The 22,626-nt window shown below is 50.7% G+C and overlaps 8 protein-coding genes and 1 long non-coding RNA gene across 9 annotated transcripts; 5 read left to right on the top strand and 4 right to left on the bottom strand.

Annotated features, from left to right (window-relative positions):
- Positions 1 to 1,310: 1,310 nt before the first annotated feature.
- On the bottom strand, positions 1,311 to 1,713 carry LOC128468948 (histone H2A type 2-B-like). The gene has a single exon (XM_053450757.1). It carries the CDS (start codon positions 1,701 to 1,703, stop codon positions 1,311 to 1,313), a length of 393 nt encoding a protein of 130 aa, XP_053306732.1. The 5' UTR covers positions 1,704 to 1,713.
- A 293-nt stretch (positions 1,714 to 2,006) lies between these two features.
- On the top strand, positions 2,007 to 2,445 carry LOC128468965 (histone H2B 1.1-like). The gene has a single exon (XM_053450772.1). The coding sequence runs from the start codon at positions 2,056 to 2,058 to the stop codon at positions 2,434 to 2,436; it is 381 nt and encodes a 126-aa protein (XP_053306747.1). The 5' UTR covers positions 2,007 to 2,055; the 3' UTR covers positions 2,437 to 2,445.
- A 955-nt stretch (positions 2,446 to 3,400) lies between these two features.
- LOC128469019 (histone H4) lies at positions 3,401 to 3,759 on the bottom strand. The gene has a single exon (XM_053450819.1). The coding sequence runs from the start codon at positions 3,727 to 3,729 to the stop codon at positions 3,418 to 3,420; it is 312 nt and encodes a 103-aa protein (XP_053306794.1). The 5' UTR covers positions 3,730 to 3,759; the 3' UTR covers positions 3,401 to 3,417.
- Positions 3,760 to 4,386: 627 nt separating this feature from the next.
- Positions 4,387 to 4,809, top strand: LOC128469047 (histone H3). Its single transcript, XM_053450843.1, has one exon. It carries the CDS (start codon positions 4,399 to 4,401, stop codon positions 4,807 to 4,809), a length of 411 nt encoding a protein of 136 aa, XP_053306818.1. The 5' UTR covers positions 4,387 to 4,398.
- A 389-nt stretch (positions 4,810 to 5,198) lies between these two features.
- Positions 5,199 to 6,011, bottom strand: LOC128468852 (histone H1B-like). Its single transcript, XM_053450674.1, has one exon. It carries the CDS (start codon positions 5,975 to 5,977, stop codon positions 5,285 to 5,287), a length of 693 nt encoding a protein of 230 aa, XP_053306649.1. The 5' UTR covers positions 5,978 to 6,011; the 3' UTR covers positions 5,199 to 5,284.
- A 1,244-nt stretch (positions 6,012 to 7,255) lies between these two features.
- Positions 7,256 to 7,599, top strand: LOC128469009 (histone H4). The gene has a single exon (XM_053450810.1). It carries the CDS (start codon positions 7,288 to 7,290, stop codon positions 7,597 to 7,599), a length of 312 nt encoding a protein of 103 aa, XP_053306785.1. The 5' UTR covers positions 7,256 to 7,287.
- A 712-nt stretch (positions 7,600 to 8,311) lies between these two features.
- Positions 8,312 to 8,773, bottom strand: LOC128468970 (histone H2B 1.1). Its single transcript, XM_053450776.1, has one exon. It carries the CDS (start codon positions 8,724 to 8,726, stop codon positions 8,346 to 8,348), a length of 381 nt encoding a protein of 126 aa, XP_053306751.1. The 5' UTR covers positions 8,727 to 8,773; the 3' UTR covers positions 8,312 to 8,345.
- Positions 8,774 to 9,058: 285 nt separating this feature from the next.
- On the top strand, positions 9,059 to 9,471 carry LOC128468949 (histone H2A type 2-B-like). The gene has a single exon (XM_053450758.1). It carries the CDS (start codon positions 9,079 to 9,081, stop codon positions 9,469 to 9,471), a length of 393 nt encoding a protein of 130 aa, XP_053306733.1. The 5' UTR covers positions 9,059 to 9,078.
- Positions 9,472 to 17,260: 7,789 nt separating this feature from the next.
- LOC128469062 (uncharacterized) lies at positions 17,261 to 21,211 on the top strand. The gene is made up of 2 exons (XR_008345910.1): positions 17,261 to 17,316; positions 21,148 to 21,211. It is a non-coding gene; the product is annotated as an uncharacterized LOC128469062 (long non-coding RNA).
- Positions 21,212 to 22,626: the final 1,415 nt, after the last annotated feature.

The following is a 22,626-nucleotide window of genomic DNA, read 5'->3' as shown; positions in this document are numbered from 1 at the left end:
GCGCCACGCTTAGGCAACCAAGCCCCGCAATATCCGTAGGGACCCCGAGCGGCAGCAAATCGAAGTTTCCCCGGGACAGCCGGCGTTTGTACGATAGCTGCACGGCCTGATCGCCACGTCTCTAGCGGCTCCAGTGACAAGGGATCCCCAGTCTCTGCGGGGGTGTCTGGGCTACGAGAGCCGAAGTCCATGGGTAGGGCAGGTGATACATGGATGAGGTAGGACAGGAAGGGGAGCCAAGCGGCAGTAGGTTGAAGCTTCCCCGGGATGGACCGCGGGACAGCCGGCGTGGGTCCGATAGCCGCGCTGGGGCAGTTATGGTTAATGAGGGTCTTTAGGGTTAATTTAGGGGCAGTAATGGTTAATGGGGTGTTTAGGGTTAATTTAATGCTGAGGACTGAGGGTTAATTTAATAAACTTAACTAAAGGTGCAGTTAGAGGTAAAGCAATCTAAAGGTGGACAATCTAAGGGGAGTCTAAATCCTGGGGGCAGTGAAGATTATTAATGTATTTATTTATAAAAGTGTGGTGTCAGTGATATTCTCTGAATGGTTTGAATCTCTGAACGATTCTCTTCCTTCAGTGACATCGCTAGAGTAGGCAGCCAGGCAGGAGGGTTCATTGACCCTAATGAAAGGGGCGGGGCCAATCGTTAGTTTGACTGCAGGGAAGTACTGGGCAAAAGATTCGGATCATGAATCGGATCATTTCAATGACCGACTCGAAATGATCCGATTCACTTTACTGATCCGAACTTCGCATCACTACTTTGGGGTATATGAAGGGTTAATTCCTTCTTAGCAATTAAGCTTTCAGAGGCAAGGGAGATGTCTACAGTGGAGCTACTCACGGGTCTCTCTCAGTGATTATCAAATTCATTAATACGCTCCCCAGACCATTGCCAGCTACACGATCATCACACAGCTGAGGGATTCCCGGCTTCTGTCACTTTAATTTGCGGTAAACCACAATTTCTTATGCAATGCTGCCACCGTGTGGTAGCACTTGTCCACCCACCTTTCTTGAGAACCATATTTATCCGTGTAAGTGCTGGCAGCTTTGCCTCGAATTTTAGCCCTGAAACGGGGTATGGTGTATGATGTAGTTTGTATGAATGGTGTTTAGCCACCGTGAAGCTCAGCAACTAAACATCGGGCTAAAAAAACTGCAGTGGAAAGCAGTTGCCTTTAGGGAAGTTTGCAGCAAGTTTATAGCAAGACAGATATAGCTTGTTCCAGAGATTATGGGTGGCTCTGAAAAGAGCCTTTGATGGTGTTGGCTAATTGCCCTGCGATTACCGATTACCGCACTCACTTGCTCTTGGCAGGCTTGTGGCTCTCGGTCTTCTTGGGCAAGAGCACCGCCTGGATGTTGGGTAGAACACCTCCCTGAGCAATGGTGACCCCTCCGAGCAGCTTATTGAGCTCCTCGTCGTTACGAACGGCGAGTTGCAGGTGGCGTGGAATTATACGGGTCTTTTTGTTGTCGCGTGCAGCGTTACCAGCCAGCTCCAATATCTCAGCAGTCAGATACTCCAACGCCGCTGCCAGATACACGGGTGCGCCAGCTCCTACTCTCTCGGCATAATTACCCTTGCGAAGAAGCCTATGCACACGGCCGACAGGAAACTGCAAACCGGCACGGGAAGACCGTGTCTTCGCCTTGGCACGAACCTTTCCACCTTGTTTTCCCCTGCCAGACATGCTTTCGCTCGACAAATAATCCCGCGGATACTTGGCTAAGTAATACGCTACAAAGAAACGCCGCTCACTTACCCAGCTATTTGTAGCTTCCCCCCGTGACGCTATTCGTCACTGATTGGTTCCTTTTCAAAACAGCCAATCGGGTGGAAATAGTCTGAGACACCAATCGGTGTAGGCACTGCGGTTCATGGGCGGCCGCATCTTCACACGTGAGAACCTCATCGAATCGGAAGCGAGACAGCAGAACGGCCTTATTTGCATGCGGTGCCTATAAAGGGAAGGGCCCGGCACAGTAACAGTTCAGTGTTCGTTACGTTCTCTTGTGTTCCGTGTTGAAAAGAAAGCAGACGCGATGCCTGATCCAGCGAAATCTGCCCCTGCTCCGAAGAAAGGCTCTAAGAAAGCTGTTACGAAGACCCAGAAGAAAGATGGGAAGAAGCGCAAGAAGAGCAGAAAGGAAAGCTACGCGATCTATGTCTACAAGGTACTAAAGCAGGTGCATCCAGACACTGGCATTTCCTCCAAGGCCATGGGCATCATGAACTCGTTTGTCAACGATATCTTTGAGCGCATTGCCGGGGAAGCTTCACGCCTAGCCCATTACAACAAGCGCTCCACTATCACTTCTCGGGAGATTCAGACTGCTGTACGCCTCCTCCTTCCTGGAGAGCTGGCCAAGCACGCTGTGTCAGAGGGCACCAAGGCTGTTACCAAGTACACCAGCGCCAAGTAAAGTTCTTTGTTCTCTCTTTAAACAAAGGCTCTTTTGAGAGCCACCCACGCGGTCTGTCTCAGAGCTATGTGAATGATCTAGCCCTTTTGTCGGACTATTAGCTCTCCAGGTTAGCTGGGGTATTATGCCCATCGACCAGACTACCTGGGAAGAGAAGCCCAAGGTGAAGGGGCTCCTGTGATGGCAACGACCTGTATCCCGACTGGGTATTCCAGCTAATCGCTGATTTCTCTTGCTGGGATCTAAGGGATTAACCCCTTCACCGCCAGACAAAACTAGCTTTGCAGAGAGAAGGAGCTGCTTTACCACTGCGGCTAGCCGAAGCTGAGCTACACAGTGGGGCTATTGTCCTGAAAAGGAAAATGCGTGATCCTAGCAGAGGACACAGCTCTTCAGAAACCTCGGTGGCGCTGTAGTATACGGAAGTATAGCAATACAGCGCTCTACCGCCCTGAAAAGGGCAGCGCCGAGTCTTACCCTACTAAGACATGACTCGGTAGTGCGGACATGTGGCACACGGACAGGATAAGACATGAGGGGACGACAAAGGCATAATAAAAAACACACACATACTGAGACATACAGAGTAAGAGAACTACACCACAGACGGAACCTAATAACCCTGGGCCGGCCCCCCTTCAAGCCAGCCATGGGCCAGCCCCCCTTCAAGCCAGCCATGGGCCAGCCCCCCTTCAAGCCAGCCATGGGCCAGCCCCCCTTCAAGCCAGCCATGGGCCAGCCTTTGGAGGACACCAGCTGCTGATCCCAGCACATGTTCTGCAAACGGGCCCAACTCCCAGCACTCCGATCCTGCCAGTAGCTCAATCTATAGCCAGACCCAGCCACTGTTAAGCTGGTTATTTCAAGGCGTGCATAGAAAAACGCGGGCAGACACGGGGACAACATGATCATAGCCTAAAAGAGCGTGTGGGTGGCTCTGAAAAGAGCCGTTGGATGTTTCCGGGTGACGAGTCAACAAGCTTAACCTCCGAAACCGTACAGAGTACGGCCTTGGCGTTTCAAGGCATACACCACGTCCATAGCGGTAACAGTTTTCCTCTTGGCATGCTCAGTATAAGTGACTGCGTCACGAATCACATTCTCCAAAAACACTTTGAGCACACCACGAGTCTCCTCATAGATCAGCCCAGAGATACGCTTTACACCTCCTCTGCGAGCCAAACGGCGGATAGCAGGCTTGGTGATCCCCTGGATGTTATCCCGAAGCACCTTCCTGTGCCTCTTTGCGCCACCTTTCCCGAGTCCCTTACCTCCTTTACCACGGCCAGACATGATCACGTTTACTCCACGAGTTCCACAGCACAATACTCGCCTACGGCCGGCCCGCTTTCTTTTATGCTTACTTGACGGACCTGATGGGGAACTGCACCATTCTGCCTTGCTTTTTTAATATATGCTTTTCGTTGGTTGGCTGGAGAAGCTTCCAAGCGTGCCTCAGCCACCGATTGGCTATTTAGGAATATCAAAAACCTTAATGCTTTTGCCTCCCTCACCTCCACGTGATCGCTTTCGACGATCCCTCATTTACCACTAGGTGGCAGCATATCGCTGTAAATAAACGCCAAACGGAGACCAAGATAAAGGCGGGCTTTTAGCTTTTGCCGTATCGCTGTTAACGGTCAGCCAGTACACAGGTTCACTAGGTAGGAGGCTGACCAAAAGAGAGGAGAAGAAATAAATAAAAAAAGAACCGCAGCTAACGAATAAATGAACGATTCGAGCATGTAATTAAAATAAATATATAAAAAGATAACGCTCCACACCGAAGTCTCTTGATCAAAGGCGGGCTTTTTCAAACCATCGTCCTAGCCTATGAAAAAGAGGGGCGTGATTAAGCGTATCCAATCACATTTACGGCTACTCTATAAAGGGGTTGAGTTGGCCACAGAATCGTTACAGTTCTGTTGTATTCGTCAGTGAATCACATCTGCACGCATCAGCATGGCTCGCACCAAGCAGACAGCCCGTAAGTCCACCGGAGGAAAAGCTCCTCGGAAGCAGCTTGCGACCAAAGCTGCGAGGAAAAGCGCTCCGGCTACCGGTGGTGTGAAGAAGCCGCATCGCTACCGCCCGGGCACCGTAGCTCTTAGGGAAATCCGCCGCTACCAGAAGTCCACTGAGTTGCTTATCCGAAAGCTGCCTTTCCAACGGCTGGTGCGTGAGATTGCTCAAGACTTCAAGACCGATCTACGTTTCCAAAGTTCTGCTGTTATGGCTCTCCAGGAAGCCAGCGAGGCTTACCTCGTGGGGCTTTTTGAAGACACCAACTTGTGCGCTATTCACGCTAAGCGGGTTACTATCATGCCAAAAGACATTCAGCTGGCTCGTAGGATCAGAGGTGAACGTGCCTAAGGAAACGTGGTGTGGGTGAACACTGTTTCCCCCTCACCCCTCGCAAAGGCTCTTTTAAGAGCCACCACATTGTCACTCAAACGAGCTTGTGTTTTGTGTCTCCCTTCGCATGCACGAAATTACCCCTGTTGCTCGCGCCCAAGCTTGAAATATCACAGTTATCCCACTACCGAGCGAGCCCTTGAGCGGCCGAGTCCCCGGCTGGGCATAACGAGTAACGGCAAAGCCCGCCCCTTATCTCTATTATGTTACAGACAGGGCTCAGAGCGAGAGCGCTGGCCGAATATGTGAATCCATGCATAACACACAAGTATGGGGCTAGGCTTTCAGCGGGTGGCCCACATAGCCGCGGCCGGGTGATTCAACGCTTTTTCTTTTTTCGGAGGATATGATGGTTCTGAAAAGAACCTTTTGTGTGAAGAATTAAGTGGGAAAGCACACACCAGAGGCGCTGCAAAACCCACGCCCCCCCTTCTCACTTTTTGGAGGCTGCCTTTTTAGCCTTGGGCTTAGCGGGGCTTTTGACTGCCTTGGGCTTAGCGGGGCTTTTGGCAGGCTTGGGCTTAGCGGGGCTTTTGGCTGCCTTGGGCTTAGCGGTGCTTTTGGCTGCCTTGGGCTTTGTGGCCTTCTTAGCTGGGCTCTTGCCAGCTTTCTTCGCTTTAACAACCTTAGGCTTCTTGGGACTCTTGGCAGCGGCCGACGGTTTCTTGATCTTTTTCGGGCTTTTCTTCACTCCTGCAGGGGCTTTCTTGGGCGACTTCACAACCTTCTTAGGGGCTACTTTTTTAGGCTTTACGGGAATTTCCTTCTTCTTTGATGTCTTCTCTCTGCTCTCCAGCTGCTTCTTGTTCAGCTTGAAAGAGCCAGAGGCACCGCTTCCTTTCAGCTGGATCAGGGTCTCTTTAGACACCAGACCCTTGAGAGCGAGCTTCAGGCGGCTGTTATTCTTTTCTACGTCGTAGCCGCCAGCAGCGAGTGCTTTTTTAAGAGCTGCGAGAGACACTCCGCTGCGCTCCTTGGACGCAGAGACCGCTTTCACAATCAGCTCGGAGACACTGGGACCGGACTTCACAGGACGGCTTTTTGCAGCTGCCGGCTTTTTCGGCTGTTTCTTCTTGGAAGAGGTTTCTGCCGGCAGAGGCGCCGGGGAAGGAGCTGTCTCGGCCATCTCAATGCCTGGATCACCACACAACAGTTGTAATCGCACGTAAACACAGAGTTAAACCTCCAGAAGTTTGGCTTTTATAGACGAGCTGCCGCACATTCATTGGTTCATGAGCAGTAGCCTGCGAGCCTATGATTGGACGCCGTTTCTGAAACCTCCCCATGCTGCCGATCGCCGGGGCATCGCTGGATTTACATTCCCCCTGAAGGGGGGTTTGAAAGGAAAATATATTTATCGTTTGCGGTAAGATCCTAACTCCAAAGCAGTTGGATGTCCTACACCGTGCAGCCCCCCCCCCCCAAAAAAAAAAAGAAAGAAAAGAAAAAATGCCAGGGAACAGCACCCAAGAGGTGTGAAATAATAAATAAATAAAATAATGAATACAGATAATAAAATAAATTCTTTAATACGGTATCACCTATTAAAGATTAATTTACCCTTAAACTTAATCTATAAATTTATATAACCCAATCATTTATTATTATTTAAGAATAGCCTAATATTTATACATTAAAGAATAACATTAAAAATGATGGATATTTTTAACTAATAATAATCAATGAAATAATTTAAAATAAATTGTATTTCTACTGCTAGTGCCTGGCTGCCTGTCGGTCTGATGATTGTCTTAGGACTCGTAGCTGACAAGAGTTTACTTAGGGGTTATTTATTATTAACTTATTATATTAATTATTTATTATTCAAAATAATAAAAGTAATTATTAAGATTAGGTTCTGTCTTATCAGGACGTTTTATGTGCGAGAGTGTGTTTGTGTGTATTAGCGCGTGAGCATACGTTAGTGAGGAAAGGGTTAAGCGTGAGAATGTGTTTGTGTGCATGCACCACTGTGTATTAATGATGTATATACTATTTCTTTAACGTGAGTGCGAGTGTATAGAACTAGAAAGGCTGGTCCATGGCTGGCTTGAAGGGGGGCCGGCCCAGGGTTATTAGGTTCCGTCTGTGGTGTAGTTTTCTTAAAGCCCGCCTTTATCTTGGTCTCCGTTTAGCGTTTATTTACAGCGAAATGCTGCCACCTAGTGGTAAATGAGGGATCGTCGAAAGCGATCACGTGGCGGTGAGGGAGGCAAAAGCATTAAGGTTTTTGATATTCCTAAATAGCCAATCGGTGGCTGAGGCACGCTTGGAAGCTTCTCCAGCCAACCAACGATAAGCATATATATCAAAAAGCAACACCCCCTTGAGGCAGCATGGTGCGGTTCCCCATCAGGTCCGTTCAGTACGCATAAAAGAAAGCGGGCCGGCCGTAGGCGAGTATTGTGCTGTGGAACTCGTGGAGTAAACGTGATCATGTCTGGCCGTGGCAAAGGAGGTAAGGGACTCGGGAAAGGTGGCGCAAAGAGGCACAGGAAGGTGCTTCGGGATAATATTCAGGGCATCACCAAGCCTGCTATCCGCCGTTTGGCTCGTAGAGGAGGTGTAAAGCGTATCTCTGGGTTGATCTATGAGGAGACCCGTGGTGTGCTCAAAGTGTTTTTGGAGAATGTGATTCGTGACGCAGTCACTTATACGGAGCATGCCAAGAGGAAAACCGTTACCGCTATGGACGTGGTGTATGCCTTGAAACGCCAAGGCCGTACTCTGTACGGTTTCGGAGGTTAAACTTGTTGATTCGTCACCCGGAAACACCCAACGGCTCTTTTCAGAGCCACCCACACCCTCTCTTAGGCTATGATCATGCTGTCCCAGAGTCTGCCCGCGCTTTTCTATGCACACCTTGAAATAACCAGCTTAACAGTGGCTGTGTCTGGCTATAGATTGAGCTACTGGCAGAACATGTGCTGAGATCGGCAGCTGGTGTCCTCCAAAGGCTGGCCTCGCTTGAATGGGAGCTGACAAGTCCCAGGGTTAATAGGCGCCGTCTGTGGTAGTTATCTGAATTCTGTATGTCCCAGTATGTGTGTGATTTTTATTACGACTTTGTCGTCCCCTCATGTCTTATCCTGTTTTCAGGACAATAGACCCACGATGTAGCTCAGCTTGGGCTAGCCGCAGTGGTAAAGCAGCCCCTTCTCTCTGCAACGCTGGTTCTTTTTGACGGCGAAGGGGTTCATCTGTTGGGTCCCAGCAGGAGAAATCAGCCATTACCTGGAATACCCAATCAGAGTACAGATCGTTGCCATTACAGGAGCCCCTTCACCTTGGGCTTCTCGTGCCAGGCAGTCTGGTTGACAGGCACAATACCCCAGCAGATCTGGAGGACTGAGGAGCACATTTCAATGCTCACAAATGCTCTTCCCAGAGCTAGCAGTCCAACAAAAGGGGCTACATAATTCACATAGCTCTGAGACAGACCGTGTGGGTGGCTCTCAAAAGAGCCTTTGTTTAAAGAGAGAGAACAAAGAACTTTACTTGGCGCTGGTGTACTTGGTAACAGCCTTGGTGCCCTCTGACACAGCGTGCTTGGCCAGCTCTCCAGGAAGGAGGAGGCGTACAGCAGTCTGAATCTCCCGAGAAGTGATAGTGGAGCGCTTGTTGTAATGGGCTAGGCGTGAAGCTTCCCCGGCAATGCGCTCAAAGATATCATTGACAAACGAGTTCATGATGCCCATGGCCTTGGAGGAAATGCCAGTGTCTGGATGCACCTGCTTCAGTACCTTGTAGACATAGATCGCATAGCTTTCCTTTCTGCTCTTCCTGCGCTTCTTCCCGTCTTTTTTCTGAGTTTTCGTAACAGCTTTCTTAGAGCCTTTCTTCGGAGCAGGCGCAGATTTCGCTGGATCAGGCATCGCGTCTGTTTTTCTTTCAACACGCAACACAAGAGAAAGCGAGGAATACTGAAGTCTTACTGCGCTGGGCCCTTCCCTTTATAGGCATCGCATGCAAATAAGGCCGTTCTGCTGTCTCGCGTCCGATTCGATGAGGTTGTCACGTGTGCAGATGCGGCCGCCCATGAACCGCAGTGCCTACACCGATTGGTGTCTCAGACTATGTCCACCCGATTGGATGTTTTGAAAAGGAACCAATCAGTGACGAATAGCGTCACGAGGGGAAGCTACAAATAGCTGGGTAAGTGTGCAGCGTTTCATTTTAACGTGCTTCTTAGTCGGTTATCAGGGTGGTGGTTTGTCGAGAGATATCATGTCTGGCAGAGGAAAACAAGGTGGGAAAGTTCGTGCTAAGGCGAAGACACGTTCTTCCCGAGCTGGTCTGCAGTTCCCTGTCGGCCGTGTGCATAGGCTTCTTCGCAAGGGTAATTATGCCGAGAGAGTAGGCGCCGGCGCACCCGTGTATCTGGCAGCGGTGTTGGAGTATCTGACTGCTGAGATATTGGAGTTGGCTGGTAACGCTGCACGCGACAACAAAAAGACCCGTATCATTCCTCGCTACCTGCAACTTGCCGTTCGTAACGACGAGGAGCTCAATAAACTGCTCGGAGGGGTCACCATTGCTCAGGGAGGTGTTCTACCCAACATCCAGGCGGTGCTCTTGCCCAAGAAGACCGAGAGCCACAAGCCTGCCAAGAGCAAGTGAGTGCGGTAATCGGTAACCTCAGGGCAATTAGCCAACACTACCAAAGGCTCTTTTCAGAGCCATCCATAATCTCTGGAACAAGCTGTATCTGTCTTGCTATAAACTTGCTGCAAACTTCCTTAAAGGCAACTGCTTTCCACTACAGTTTTTCAGCCCGATGTTTAGTTGCTGAGCTTCACGGTGGCTAAACACCATTCATACAAACTACATTATACACCATACCCCGTTTCAGGGCTAAAATTCGAGGCAAAGCTGCCAGCACTTACACGGATAAATATGGTTCTCAAGAAAGGTGGGTGGGCAAGTGTTACCACACGGTGGCAGCATTGCATAGGAAATTGTGGTTTACCGCAAATTAATGTGGCAGAAGCCGGGGAATCCCTCAGCTGTGTGATGATCGTGTAGCTGGCAATGGTCTGGGGAGCGTATTAATGAATTTGATAATCATTCTGAGAGAGAGCCGTGAGTAGCTCCACTGTAGACATCTCCCTTGCCTCTGAAAGCTTAATTGCTAAGAAGGGATTAACCCTTCCTATACCCCAAAGTAGTGATGCAAAGTTCGGATCAGTAAAGTGAATCGGATCATTTCGAGTCGGTCATTGAAATGATCCGATTCATGATCCGAATCTTCGGATCACTCAGTGTGACTCATAGGAGTTACTGTTTCCCCAGTCCCTCCCTGCAGTCAAACTAACGATTGGCCCCGCCCCTTTCATTAGCGGCAATGAACCCTCCTGCCTGCCTACTCTAGCGATGTCACTGAAGGCAGAGAATCGTTCAGAGATTCGAACCATTCAGAGAATATCACTGACACCACACTTTTATAAATAAATACATTAATAATCTTCACTGCCCCCAGGATTTAGATTCCTCTTAGATTACCCACCTTAAGATTGCTTTTAGATTGCTTTACCTCTAACTGCACCTTTAGTTAACTTTATAAAATTAACCCTCAGTCCTCAGCATTAAATTAACCCTAAAGACCCCATTAACCATAACTGCCCCGGCGCGGCTATCGGACCCACGCCGGCTGTCCCGCGGTCCATCTCGTGGGAAGCTTCAACCTACTGCCGCTCGGCTCCCCTTCCCGTCCTACCTCATCCATGTATCACCTGCTCTACCCATGGACTTCGGCTCTCGTAGCCCAGACACCCTCGCATAGACTGGGGATCCCTTGTCACTGGAGCCGCTAGAGAGGTGGCAATCAGGCGGTGCGGCTATCGTACAAACGCCGGCTGTCCCGGGGAAACTTCGATTTGCTGCCGCCTGGGGTCCCTACGGATATTGCGGGGCTCGGTTGCCTAAGCGTGGCGCCGGACCGTCTGGGTAGGGAGGGAAGATGTGTGCCTGATTTATGACCTTTTTATCACTTGACCTGTACATAAGCCTGTGTGTTTCCCCAATAAAGTCTGTTACTTCCCTGGAACGTTAGTTTCGTCTAATGCTTCAGGGACCCGCTGGATCACTAATTGTCCTTTTCAGGACATTTACGGCACTGTACTCAGCTACGCCTCGGCGGGCTGCGGTGCCGTGAAGCTAGGGTCACCGGACCAGCTCGTAAGTCCTGCTCTGCTAGTGTCGGTGTGACGGACTGACCAGGGACCTCAGGTTCTCCCTCTCCGCCATGAGCGACTTCTCCCTTCAGGACAATAATTCCCCGCAATCTGTAGGCAATATCCCCAAGCAAAGTAAAGGGATATCGCTATCCAGTACCCAAATAACCAGGCAAGACTAGTCTTTAGGTACAACAAAAGGAATAACTGTTTATTATGGGACAGGTGTCGCTTTTTATAGGTAGGGACACCACGAGGGGGGGAGGAGCAATACAACAGGACACCGGGACCACTAAGTCTGGGAGATAAAGAGCACACATTATCTTTATTAGATTATCTCTCAGACCTTAGTGTGCCGTGTGCAAACTTTTACAAAATAAGGCAATAATATACATTTTTATTAATAACACATTAAAGAGTTTCATGTCACTGGATTACATTATCTGAGGGGTAGGGTGACTCTAGGAACCATCACATTACTCCCCCCCTTTGTTTCCAGTGACAGACCCGGCTAGACCCCAACGGGGTCGGCTTAGGGCTGTTTCTTTGGTTAGGTGGCGAACTCCGATTGCCGAGACAACGCGCAAGCATAGTCCTGGAGGCCATCGAGGAGTCGATCTACCATCCTCTGGAACGTCGCCGGAGCGTTCTTCATCCCAAAAGGCATAATCCTAAATTGGTATAGTCCGAATGGGGTGATGAAGGCCGACTTCGGAATTGCCTCCGCCGCCAGAGGTGTCACAAACCTGGGTTGAAAAATGCAGTTTAATATCATTGTTGTGATAGTTATGTATATCTATCTGTGTGTCTGTCTTCTGTGCCTTTGTTCTCCCTCCCGTGCTGCCCCTGTCCATGTCCCACATTCCCTGCCCCCATACGTTAACCCCTCGTATCCCGGACGCCATCAGCCCTCACCTACCGCACCATTTACCTTGCTATTAACCTACCGGGGTGGGGTACGGAGCAAGACCAATTCGTGGGGAAAGCCTCCCCTGGATGCCTGGTCGCCGGGACTTCCGGAGGAGTGGAAAACGGCCGGCGCGGCTGCCGAACGCGTGCCGGCTATCTCGCGGTCGGTCCCGGGGAAACTGTTGTTTCGCTCGGGACCCCGTTGACCGATCACGTCGCTTTTTGGACCAGATCTTCCTGGTCCCCGACCGCCCCCTCGGCACCCCTAAGATCGCCGCTGCGCCATCATGATCACCCCGAGAACGATGAACAAATGTATACGGACATTGCGGGGCTCGGTAGCCTAAGCACGGCGCCGGACTGTCTGGGCAGGGCGGGAAGATGTGTCCTGATTTATGACCTTTTTATCACCTAACCTGTATATAAGCCTGTGTGTTTCCCAATAAAGTCTGTTACTTCCCTGGACATTAGTCTTGTCTAATGCTTCAGGGGCTTGCTGGATCACTCACTGTCCTTCTCAGGACAGTTACAGCACCGGATTCAGCTACGCTTCGGCGAGCTACGGTGCTCCTTCACCCAAGAATCCAAGCCGCATTCCTACTCCCTTCCCTGCTAGTATAGGCTACAGCTGGAAGTGGTTAACCCTTGTGGTTCCGGGAGGAAGCAGCTAAGAATTGACGGGTGTACCCAGCCGGGGTACCCGAGGCCCGTCACAAGAGGAATCTGCCAGTACCCCTTGCATAGGTCGAGGGTGGATAGGAACTTACCACGAGAGATGCGGTGTAACAAATCATCTACTCGGGACATGGGGTACGTGTCAGTCACAGTCCGGTCATTGAGCCTGCGGTAGTCTCTCTTAGGCACTAGGACTACCGGAAAATCCAAGGGGCTCTCGGACGGCTCAATCACTCCCAGATCGAGCATCTCCCTAAACTCCCTTAACATGCCTTCTCGGACAGACTCAGGAACTCGGTACGCAGCTTGGCGTAACGGGGTCTGCCCTGGAGTCTCCACGCGGTGGTGCATCCGGGGAGGGCAGAGAGTAAGCCGACTCTCTGGTCTAACAGCTGGCGAACTTGGGCCTTCTGGGATTTCCCTAACTGCGCCGCTAACTGTATCGCGCCAAGTTCCCTCGTCCCTGACGCTACCTGGGCAATTCTAGCAGCGTAATCCCTCAGGGTCATCTATCGCCGGGGCGCAAATAACTGCTACTTCCTCGGGACGCTCCTGGTAGGCTTTCAACATGTTCACACGGAAGGTTCGCTGGATCCTTCCGTCTGCACATTTAGCTACCATGTAGGTGGTGTTGCACAGTTGCTTCACCACCCGATACGGTCCCTGCCACACCGCCTGCAGCTTATCCTGACGGGATGGTTTAAGCGCTAGGACCTTTTGCCCTACTTCAAAGGAGTGGCTCCGGGGCGGTCCGCTCGTACCACCGTTTCTGCCAACCTTGCGCCACTTGAAGGTTTTCCCGGACCATGTCCGTGTGGTCCTTCAATCTATACCAGAAGGCCAACACGTACTCTACTATGGTCGGCCCTTTGGTCCCTGCCAGTGCTCTCTAAGCAAATCTAGGGGGTAACCGGTGGCATAGTCCACGACAGTGAGGATATATTTCCCTTGTTACTCCCCGTAGCATAGGAGATAGCGCCGCCTATCCGAATAGGGTAGGAAAGATTTAAACCCCCAGAACCCTTTACCCACAGTTCTTTCCTGCCCTATCCGGGTAGGTACATCCCCCGTTTGTTGTTTTCAGAGCTTGTGGGAGAGCTCTCCTGTCCAGCGCTGCAGTCCCGCTTTGGGTAGTGGGCAAGGGTTTTTTGCCCGTTTTAACCCTCTCCGGTCCGGTCCTCAGCGGACGATTTCAGCCAGGAAGCGTCTGATCTTTGCGGTGGCGTGGTTTCATCTCAGTCTGCCAGGAGGCATCTGAGATCAGGAAGGGGGCAGATCTGTAAGCAGCTCTCAGGTCCGAGAAGGCTTTTTGGCGGTTTTCTGGACCTTTTTCCCTCGGTTTGGTAAGGTTTTTTATTAGCTTGAACTGCTTTTAGTTTGCAGTTTTCTTCTGATGAAGAGTACTAGCTTCCTGAGATTTTCTGTTCTGGTGTTTTCTGCCTCTTAAACCAAGTAGGTTATGAGTCTATGGGAATTTGTCTGCGTTTGTTTTTTCTTTTTGTTTTAACCGTCTCCTATCCTTTATTATTAGGATGTCGCTAGATAAGCCAGACTTCCCTGAAGAGTCACCAGCTCCTAGGAAGGCTGCATCCAAGACAAAACATTTTGCCTGTAAAAACCGCAAGGCTACAATGTCTGACGCCTCTAGGAAATTTTGCTCATCCTGCCTCAAAGCCAGAGAGGAGTCCATTTCAGAATTCAAGGAATGGATGAAGGCTGAGCTTCAGTCCACTTTTCAGCAGATTAAAACCTCTGTTATGGATTCTTTACCTCAGCCTAGATCTGTGGGCCCCGACCCTCGGCCTGGGTTCCGGCCCTCTGGTCAGTAACCTTACCTTACCTGTAAAAGGGTGTCCAGACTCTTTCCTTTTCTAGACGATTTCTCTGAGCTCTGTTCAACTCCCAAAGTTGATGCTCCAGTGGCCAGAGCCACCGGAAGATCTGCTATACCTTTAGAAGATTCCTCTCATTTTTCGGATCCCATGGATAGGAAGGCAGAAGGGGCAGCTAAGAGATCTTTTGAAGCCTCAGCAGCTATCTTTAAGCCAGGCATTGCAGCAGCCTCAGTAGCTAGGGCTATGCGCTTATGGCTTCAACAAATTGAAGATGATATCCTAAGCGGTGCAGGAGAAGAGGATATCCTCCGTGGCATCTCAGATGTGAAGAGCGCTGCTGATTTTTTTATGTGACTCAGCTATGGAATCCGTACGCATGGCTGCTAGGGCCTCTGCATTGTCGGTTGTGTCTAGAAGGGCTCTATGGCTCAAAGCCTGGTCAGCAGACTCCGCTTCCAAGCAACATTTGTGCGGGATTCCTTTTTCTGGCAAAGATCTGTTTGGGAAAGAGCTGGAAACTTTATTGGAAAAGGCTACTGGGGATAAGTACTTCTTGCCTAAACGTAAACCCTTACCTCGTTTTCGTCCAAATTGTTCGTTCAGGTCCTCCAGAGGTCAAGATTCCGACCCCAGGCTCGGTTTTGTGGTAGGGGCAGACCCTTCACATCTAAACATGAAGATGGAGCCGCTAAGAGACCTTGACGCCAGGAGTTGTGCGGTAGGGGGCAGGCTGAGAATTTTTTTTCCACCTTTGGGCTCTTGTTTGTCCAGACCTTTGGACCCTGGGGATCATTTCCAGAGGGTACGGTCTGGAGCTTGTCAGCACTCCCCCAGAGCGTTTTATGATGTCTACACCTCCCGCGGATCCTTCCAGGAGAAAGGCGCTTTTGGATCTGGTGCAGGATTTTGTCAAGAAACAAGTACTTATCCCAGTGCCTGCTGCCCAAAGAGGAAGAGGTGTTTATTCCCACATCTTCGTGGTTCCCAAACCATCAGGAGACTTCAGGCTTATCATAGACCTCAAGTTTCTAAATCAATTAGTGAGTTCCAGGAAGTTCAGGATGGAATCTATCAAATCCACCGTGGATCTTCTTTTCCTGGCTACTTTCGATCTTCAAGACGCCTATCTTCATGTTCCCAACAAGCAAGATTCTCAGAGGTTCCTTCGGGTGGCCATTCCGTCTACATCAGGGATTCGTCATTTCCAGTTCCAGACCCTTCCTTTCGGTCTCGCTTCAGCACCGAGAATTTTTACGAAACTACTATCAGGGATCGTGGCTTTCCTCAGGAAATAATCAAGGTAGTCCCATACCTAGACGACTGGCTTCTATCAGCTGAGTCTCAACAGATTCACAGGACTGTTTCCATGCTTCAGGATTTGGGATGGATTGTCAATTTTCGAAAATCCCACCTGCTTCCCAACAGAATAATTCCCTTCCTGGGGTTTATCCTGGACACTACGTGTCAAAAGATTTTTCTGCCGGAGAACAAAATTCAGAACATTATCAGCCTTACCAGCTTGATTCTTTCCAGATGTCTTTCCAGTCTACGGCTTCTCATGTGACTTCTTGGACTGATGGTTTCTACAAGGCCTGCCGTGGCATAGGCGCTTCTGCATATCCGTCCTCTACAATGTCTCATCCTGAAGTCATGGAATCGATCCGTTCCGGCACTTTCAAGGAAGGTCTCTCTTCCTCCCAGCGTCCGTTCTTCCCTCAGATGGTGGCTTCAGGTGAAAAGGCTGGGTTCAGGTCTGGTCTGGACCGAGCCCTCTTGGACAGTCGTTTCCACGGACGCCAGTTTATCCGGTTCTGGAGCTACGATGGACAAAGAATTCCGTCAAGGTTTTTGGTCCAACCACGAGCGCCATCTTCAAATCAATATGCTGGAACTTCGGGTAGTTTGGAAAGCTCTCCTCTCATGGCAGTCCAGGCTACGAGGGAAAGCGGTAAGAATTCTGTCGGACAATCGCACGGTAGTGGCTTTCCTGAACAAACAAGGTTGCACGAGAAGTCTTCAGTTAGGAAGTCTTCGTCAGAAGATCGGGAAGTGGGCCAAATTTCATCTTTCTCACCTTTCGGTCGTCTTCATCCATGGAAAGGAGAACGTCACTGCAGATTTCCTAAGCAGAATTTCTGTTCTTCAAGGAGAGTGGAGCCTGAGCTATGCAACGTTTCATCAGATCACGAAGATCTGGGGAGTTCCAGAGATTGACCTCATGGCTACTACAGCCAACAAGAAACTCCCTCTGTTTTATTCTCTGTCAGCAGCAGGCCATCCCTTAGCTCTGGATGCCTTTTCTCAGGTTTGGGCCTTCGACCTGGGTGATATCTTGCCCCCTCTTCCTCTCATCGCCTGGGACATATGTCGGGTGATTCTGATAGCTCCCGACTGGCCCAAAAGGATTTGGTACCCGGAGTTGATTCGTCTGTCCATAGAGAGCCCTCTAAGGTTGGAGATCAAACCAGACCTGCTCCAGCAGGGGGCTGTCCTCCACCCAAATCCCGCCTGTTTCAGTCTTTCAGTTTGGCTCCTGAAAGGGAGACTTTAATTCAGGCAGGTCTGTGAAGAACCATGTCTCATCTTCACTGTTATTATTATTATATTTGTTTGTAACCTGTTTGAATTTAGCTGCAGCTCCAACCTTCAGAGACAATCCTGTAATCCGGCTGGGGCTCTTAATCAGCCAGCACAGCCCTGTCTGCCCAGGCGGCACCCGCACTACAGGGGGGATAACACAGGTGGGGGAAACCCATTGTATCTCTTAATCTCCTCACCCGATACATCCCCTGGAAACTGATGGGATTTGTGAGGGGATGTGGCTGATGGGATTTGTGATGGGATATGGCTGATGGGATTGGGGGTTGGGTTCGGTGCTCATTGAATTGAGATTGTATATAAATTCTGTGTGTAATAAAAGGAGAGTTCTGTTTTAACCTCAAAGCATGAAGTCCTGTCTCATGATTGAGGGAAGTGCTGGTCTGTGACTGCTTTCTTCGGACAGCCACAGCGTGTCCGCTGACTGGGAGAGGGAAGGAGCTGGCTGGCGGATGTGTCCAGTCTGGGGCACAGGACGATCCGTCACAAGGTCTCTCTAAAGATGCAGCTGATACCTTGATGAAGAGCCAGAAACAAGTTACCAACCTCGGTTACGACGCCGGCTGATCTCTGCTCTCCTAGCAGCCCCAGCAGCCGGTAATCTATAGGAGGCCTCTTCCCCGAACCACCCCTGGTCCGTGCACCCACCACCCGTGGGGTATCTCACGGTCCGTCACGGGGAAACTTTGAACTGCTGCCGCTCGGGGTCCCTTCGACCGATCGCCTAACCTTTTGGACAGGATATACTCAGGACCCCAAGCTATCGGCACCCGGGGATCGCCGCCGCTCCTTCAGGATCACCCCCGAAAACACCGGTTTAATGTGGTACGGCCATTGCGGGGCTCGGAGGCCCTGATAAGGGCAGCACCGAGGCTTAACTAAATAGCAAGACGAGACTCGTAGTGAGGCAAAATGGGGACTCTTTATTTGGGAAACACACGGGCTTATAAACAGGTTAGGTACACCTGCCAGACGTTGCTTCCCTCTGCCCATAGTCACCGGACATACAAGACTTGGATTAACAGGAAATACAGCCTCGTCAGCACTGTAGTATACGGAAGTGTAGTTGTCATGATTAACTCATATAATGTAGTGGATACATGGAAGGATAATCCAGCAGAGGTGGTTAATTCTTTTGTGTTAGCAATGTTCATCTAAATCAGTTTCTTTGTACATGCCCTTCATATCTGATCTGGCAAGAGGTGTCATCTTCCCAGGACCCCTGTGGTGATTCATGGCCTAACTGATAAGGATCCTTAGTTGTAGGAATTCCATTCCTATCTTAAGTGGAGGGGTTTTCCATCACCTTTACCCCACCATAATTTATTGGCACATCAAAGATGGGAACCAATTCTTGGAAAAGGTGTCATATAATTGGCCATGTGGTCAAAGGGATGTTTTCTTGAAACAGAATCTGATTTAGGGGCAATGCAGCGACCTCAAAGCAGAACTTCACGACATACTCTAATCGGAACAACATCATAAAAAAAACGTCTGGACTTAAGGAGTTCCCACAGGCCGGCTTATTGAAGAAACTCGTGAGTGAGGGTTCTGTGTTTAAGGCCCATCGTTTTAAGAACTGTTTGCCATTTTGGTTTTCTTTTGTACTTCTTGTTTTTTTGTAATTGTGGCACTGTGTAATCTTTGTCTTTTTGTTATTAAAATATTCATAATCCAAGTCTGTCTTTGGGCTCTAGTCAGGGCCAGCCTTAGGGGTGTGCGACCTGTGTGGCCGGGACTTAAATTAAACCATTGTTTTTTTAGTTTGTTTGTTTGTTTTTTTTAACTTTATTTAACATCCTCCATCTTAAATACACTTTTTAACTTTATTTAACATATTTAACAACAAAAAAAACCCCCAATGTTTTAATTTAAGTCCTGGGCAGGGGCGCCGAGCGACTCTTGTGAAGTTTTCAGCAACCGCTCGGTGCCCCTCACTCTCCGTGACTCCGTCCGGTGCCGGCGTTTCATGCTGAGCACCAAAATATGATGTCATATTCCAGCGCTCAGCTGTGAACATGCACCGCGGCAGATGGACGCCTCCCGCTCCCACCGCAGGACTCAACAAGGTAAGTAAGGATAATGAGAAGTAGTGAGATGGGGGGGAGGGGAAGGCAGTGAGATGGGGCGGGGGGGAGGCCGTGAGAAGGGGCAGAGGTGGTAGATAGTGAGAAGGGGCAGAGGTGGTTGATAGTGTGATAGGGCAGAGGTGGTAGATAGTGATAAAGGGGGAGAGGGGATAGATAGTGAGAAAGGGGAGATTCGTGACAAGATTTTTTTTCCTTTCTTTTTGGGGGTTGGGGGGGGTCAGTGGAGTAGTCCGCACAGGGCGCCAGAACACCTAAGCCGGCTCTGGCTCTACTATAGATATCCACAAACCCTAAGAGAGGATAACACGTTACCGTATTGTTATTAAGTTCTAGAGGATATATACCGTATTGGCGTGAATATAGGCCGCACCCGAATATAGGTCGCACCCTAAAAATTAGGTGCTTTTTTAAAGGAAAAAATTCTGCCACCCCCGAGATATGCTGCCACTCTATCCCCCCCTTCCCGAGATTTTCTGCCACTCTACCCCCTCCGCCGTGGGAAGTACCGGAAAGGAAGATTGTTAAAGTACATCACGCAGATGTTCACCGGCTGCGGCGACGTGAGCATAAACAACCTCCGGCAGGGGAGGCTGTCTGAGCGCATCAGAGAGTAGGATGCAGTCCCCTGCACCGCAGCGGGGGATCTGTATCATAAAGGGACGCATGTCCCGGGTGTCGGGCGCTAGACCCCGAATATAGGCCGCACCCCCACTTTAAAGACTTAAAGTGGGGGGGGGGTGCGGCCTATATTCGGGCAAATACATGGTGGGTTGTTATATACATAGAGAGATAAATGTTCTAGTTCGGATTTCTCACAAATCCGGTATCAAAATCGTGAGTGGTGGCAGACTACCTGAGGGGATAAAGGCAGGATTTGGGGGTTCATTTGGTATAACTGATGCCTTGTTAAGTGGTGAAGATAGTAAATACAGAGGCCTGGTGCTATTAACCACTTCATGCCCAGGGCCGGCCTTTGGGGTGTGCGACTGCACAGGGCGCCACACTCCAGGGGGCGCCACACTCCAGGGGGCGCCGCTGCGGGGTCCGCCGCCGCGGAGTCCTCCTCCGCCGCCGCGGGGTCCTCCTCCGCCGCCGCCGCGGGGTCCGCTGCCGCCCCCTCTGCACCTAAATGAAAACGTTGTTTTTTTTTGTTCTATGTTAAATTAAGTTTTTTCTTACTTTATTTAACATGGAGGATGTTAAATAAAGTAAAAAAAACCAACAACAAAAAAAACCAACAATGTTTTCATTTATGTCCCGGGCAGGGGCGCCAAGCAGTTGCTCGGGAAGTTCTCAGCAACGGCTCGACGCCCCTTACTCTCCGTCACGGTGCCGGCATCTCATGTTGAGCGCCGGACTATTCCGGCGCTCAACATGAAATGCCGGCAGGACTCCTCAAGGTAAGTTAGGATAAGGAGAAGTAGGGAGAGGGGGGGTAGCTTGAAGGAAGGGGCAGGGGGGTTAGTTTGAAGGGGCGGGGGGGTAGTTTGAATGGGCAAGGGGGGTAGTTTGAAGGGGCAGAGGGGGGTAGTTTATGAAGGGGCAGAGGGGGGTAGTTTGAAGGGGCAGAGGGGGGGTAGTTTGAAGGGGCAGAGGGGGGTAGTTTGAAGGGGCAGAGGGGGGTAGTTTGAAGGGATGGGGGGGTAGTCTGAAGGGGCAGAGGGGGTATGTGATGAACCCTGTCTGATCTTCACTGTTATTATTATTATTATATTTATGTGTACCCGGTTTGAATGTGGCTGCAGCTCCAGCCTTCAAAGAGACGATCCTATAATCTGGCTGGGGCTCTTAATCAGCCAGCACAGTCCTGTCTGCCCAGACGGCACCCGCACTACAGGGGGGATAACACAGGTGGGGGAACCCATTGTTTCCCTTAATCCCCTCACCTGATACATCCCCTGTATACTGATGGGATTTGTGAGGGGATGTGGCTGATGGGATTTGTGAGGGGATGGGGGTGATGGGATTTGTGAGGGGATGTGGCTGATAGGATTGGGGGTTGGGTTTGGTGTACAGTGAATGGAGATTGTATATAAGTTCTGTGTGTTTGTAATAAAGAGAGTTCTGTTTTAACCTCAAAGCATGAAGTTCTGTCTCATGATTGAGGGAAGTGCTGGTCTGTGACTGCTTTCTTCGGACAGCCACAGCGTGTCCGCTGACTGGGAGAGGGAAGGAGCTGACGGGCGGATGTGTCCAGTCTGGGGCACAGGACGATCCGTCACATTGGTGGCAGCGGTGGGATCTACTCCTTCCAGACCAGAGCGGACCAAAACAACTAGCCGCAGAACAAAGTTATACCCTGGCGAGGAAGAGCCAAACGGATCCACAGATGGAGTGGACTGAACAGTCACCGGGATGCGGGGTGACTTGGAGGGGAGTCGAGACCCTCGAATCGGAGACTCCAGTATGGGAGTTTGAGAGACGGACCCGAGCCCGGCTCATGAGATGGAGAGCGGCCCTAGAAAAGTGGAGCGCCCACCAAGGTACACATCTGCCCACCCTAGAACAACGAATCAGGGACCAGGTGAATGGGAGGCTCTACTTGTTCGGGGGACCTGCGTCTCCAGGTGAGGTTGCAGAGCTAGAGAGGCTGGTCCGACAGGAGATTGGGCTCGAAGAGGAGTACCGAGCCATATACTGGGAAGCCCGAGGCCCGCAGCGAAAATCCAGAAAGCCCCATTCTCCGGAAGGGATGGATGTTGGCGGGCCTGGCCTGTTGTGGGAGGCATTCGAGGAAAGGGGTGTCTTTGGCAATGGCAACATGGACCGATGGTGGGACATTAGTGACAAGCGCCGGAGAGCCCTGCCGCCCACTGCAACAAGTGAACTCAGCCAAGACCTTGAGAGACTAGTAGACAGAGAATGGTGCCTCGAGGCAGAATACTTGGCGCTGTTCGAGGGGAGCTACGCCCTGCAGTGTGAGCCGACAGATGTCACAGAGCGAGCTCCGGAGACCGCTCACTGTAATTGGCAAGCCTCCGGACTTGAAGGTTCAGCCACTCTGCCCCTGGTATTGCAGCCAGAGCCCGAAGAGGTGAAAGTGGGCAATCACTTTTGGGAGGAAGTCTTCCGGGCGATTTTGGACCGCATGCAGTCGCCGGAATTTGAGGCAGCGGTCTATGGGTTCCCACTAGAGGCGGCAGAAGCGCCAACAACAGGGCAGAGAGACGCTGTTCTCTGCCCAGCACCATGCGCCCCTCCTACTCCGGCTGAAGCGCCGGCACCGGGGCAGAGTGCCGCTGGCCTCTGCCCGCCCCACAGTGAAAGGTCCCTGTCTGCTAGCAGGGACCCACCAGGGCAGTGCGACGCAATCCTCTGCCCAGCACAGCAAAATGCCAGACCGGCAGAAGAGCCGGCCACGGGGCAGAGTGCTGCTGGCCTCTGCTCATCCCCCAGCACAGTGTTCCCGCCGGCTAACGAGGACCAACCAGAAGTGCTGGCACCCGGAGAGAGAGTCGCTGACTTCTGTCCTGCACCAGCAATCCTCGCTCTGGC

The sequence above is a fragment of the Spea bombifrons genome, chromosome 11 (genome assembly GCF_027358695.1).
Source record: "Spea bombifrons isolate aSpeBom1 chromosome 11, aSpeBom1.2.pri, whole genome shotgun sequence".
Taxonomy (NCBI): domain Eukaryota; kingdom Metazoa; phylum Chordata; class Amphibia; order Anura; family Pelobatidae; genus Spea; species Spea bombifrons.
The sequence above is the reverse complement of the archived record's forward strand: the minus strand, read 5'-3'. Positions and strand labels throughout refer to the sequence as shown.

Bases quoted from the DNA above. Each gene is read 5' to 3' on its own strand.
- LOC128468965 (XM_053450772.1), top strand. From the start codon at position 2,056: ATGCCTGATCCAGCGAAATCTGCCCCTGCTCCGAAGAAAGGCTCTAAG.
- LOC128468970 (XM_053450776.1), bottom strand. From the start codon at position 8,726: ATGCCTGATCCAGCGAAATCTGCGCCTGCTCCGAAGAAAGGCTCTAAG.
- LOC128469019 (XM_053450819.1), bottom strand. From the start codon at position 3,729: ATGTCTGGCCGTGGTAAAGGAGGTAAGGGACTCGGGAAAGGTGGCGCA.
- LOC128469047 (XM_053450843.1), top strand. From the start codon at position 4,399: ATGGCTCGCACCAAGCAGACAGCCCGTAAGTCCACCGGAGGAAAAGCT.
- LOC128468948 (XM_053450757.1), bottom strand. From the start codon at position 1,703: ATGTCTGGCAGGGGAAAACAAGGTGGAAAGGTTCGTGCCAAGGCGAAG.
- LOC128468852 (XM_053450674.1), bottom strand. From the start codon at position 5,977: ATGGCCGAGACAGCTCCTTCCCCGGCGCCTCTGCCGGCAGAAACCTCT.
- LOC128468949 (XM_053450758.1), top strand. From the start codon at position 9,079: ATGTCTGGCAGAGGAAAACAAGGTGGGAAAGTTCGTGCTAAGGCGAAG.
- LOC128469009 (XM_053450810.1), top strand. From the start codon at position 7,288: ATGTCTGGCCGTGGCAAAGGAGGTAAGGGACTCGGGAAAGGTGGCGCA.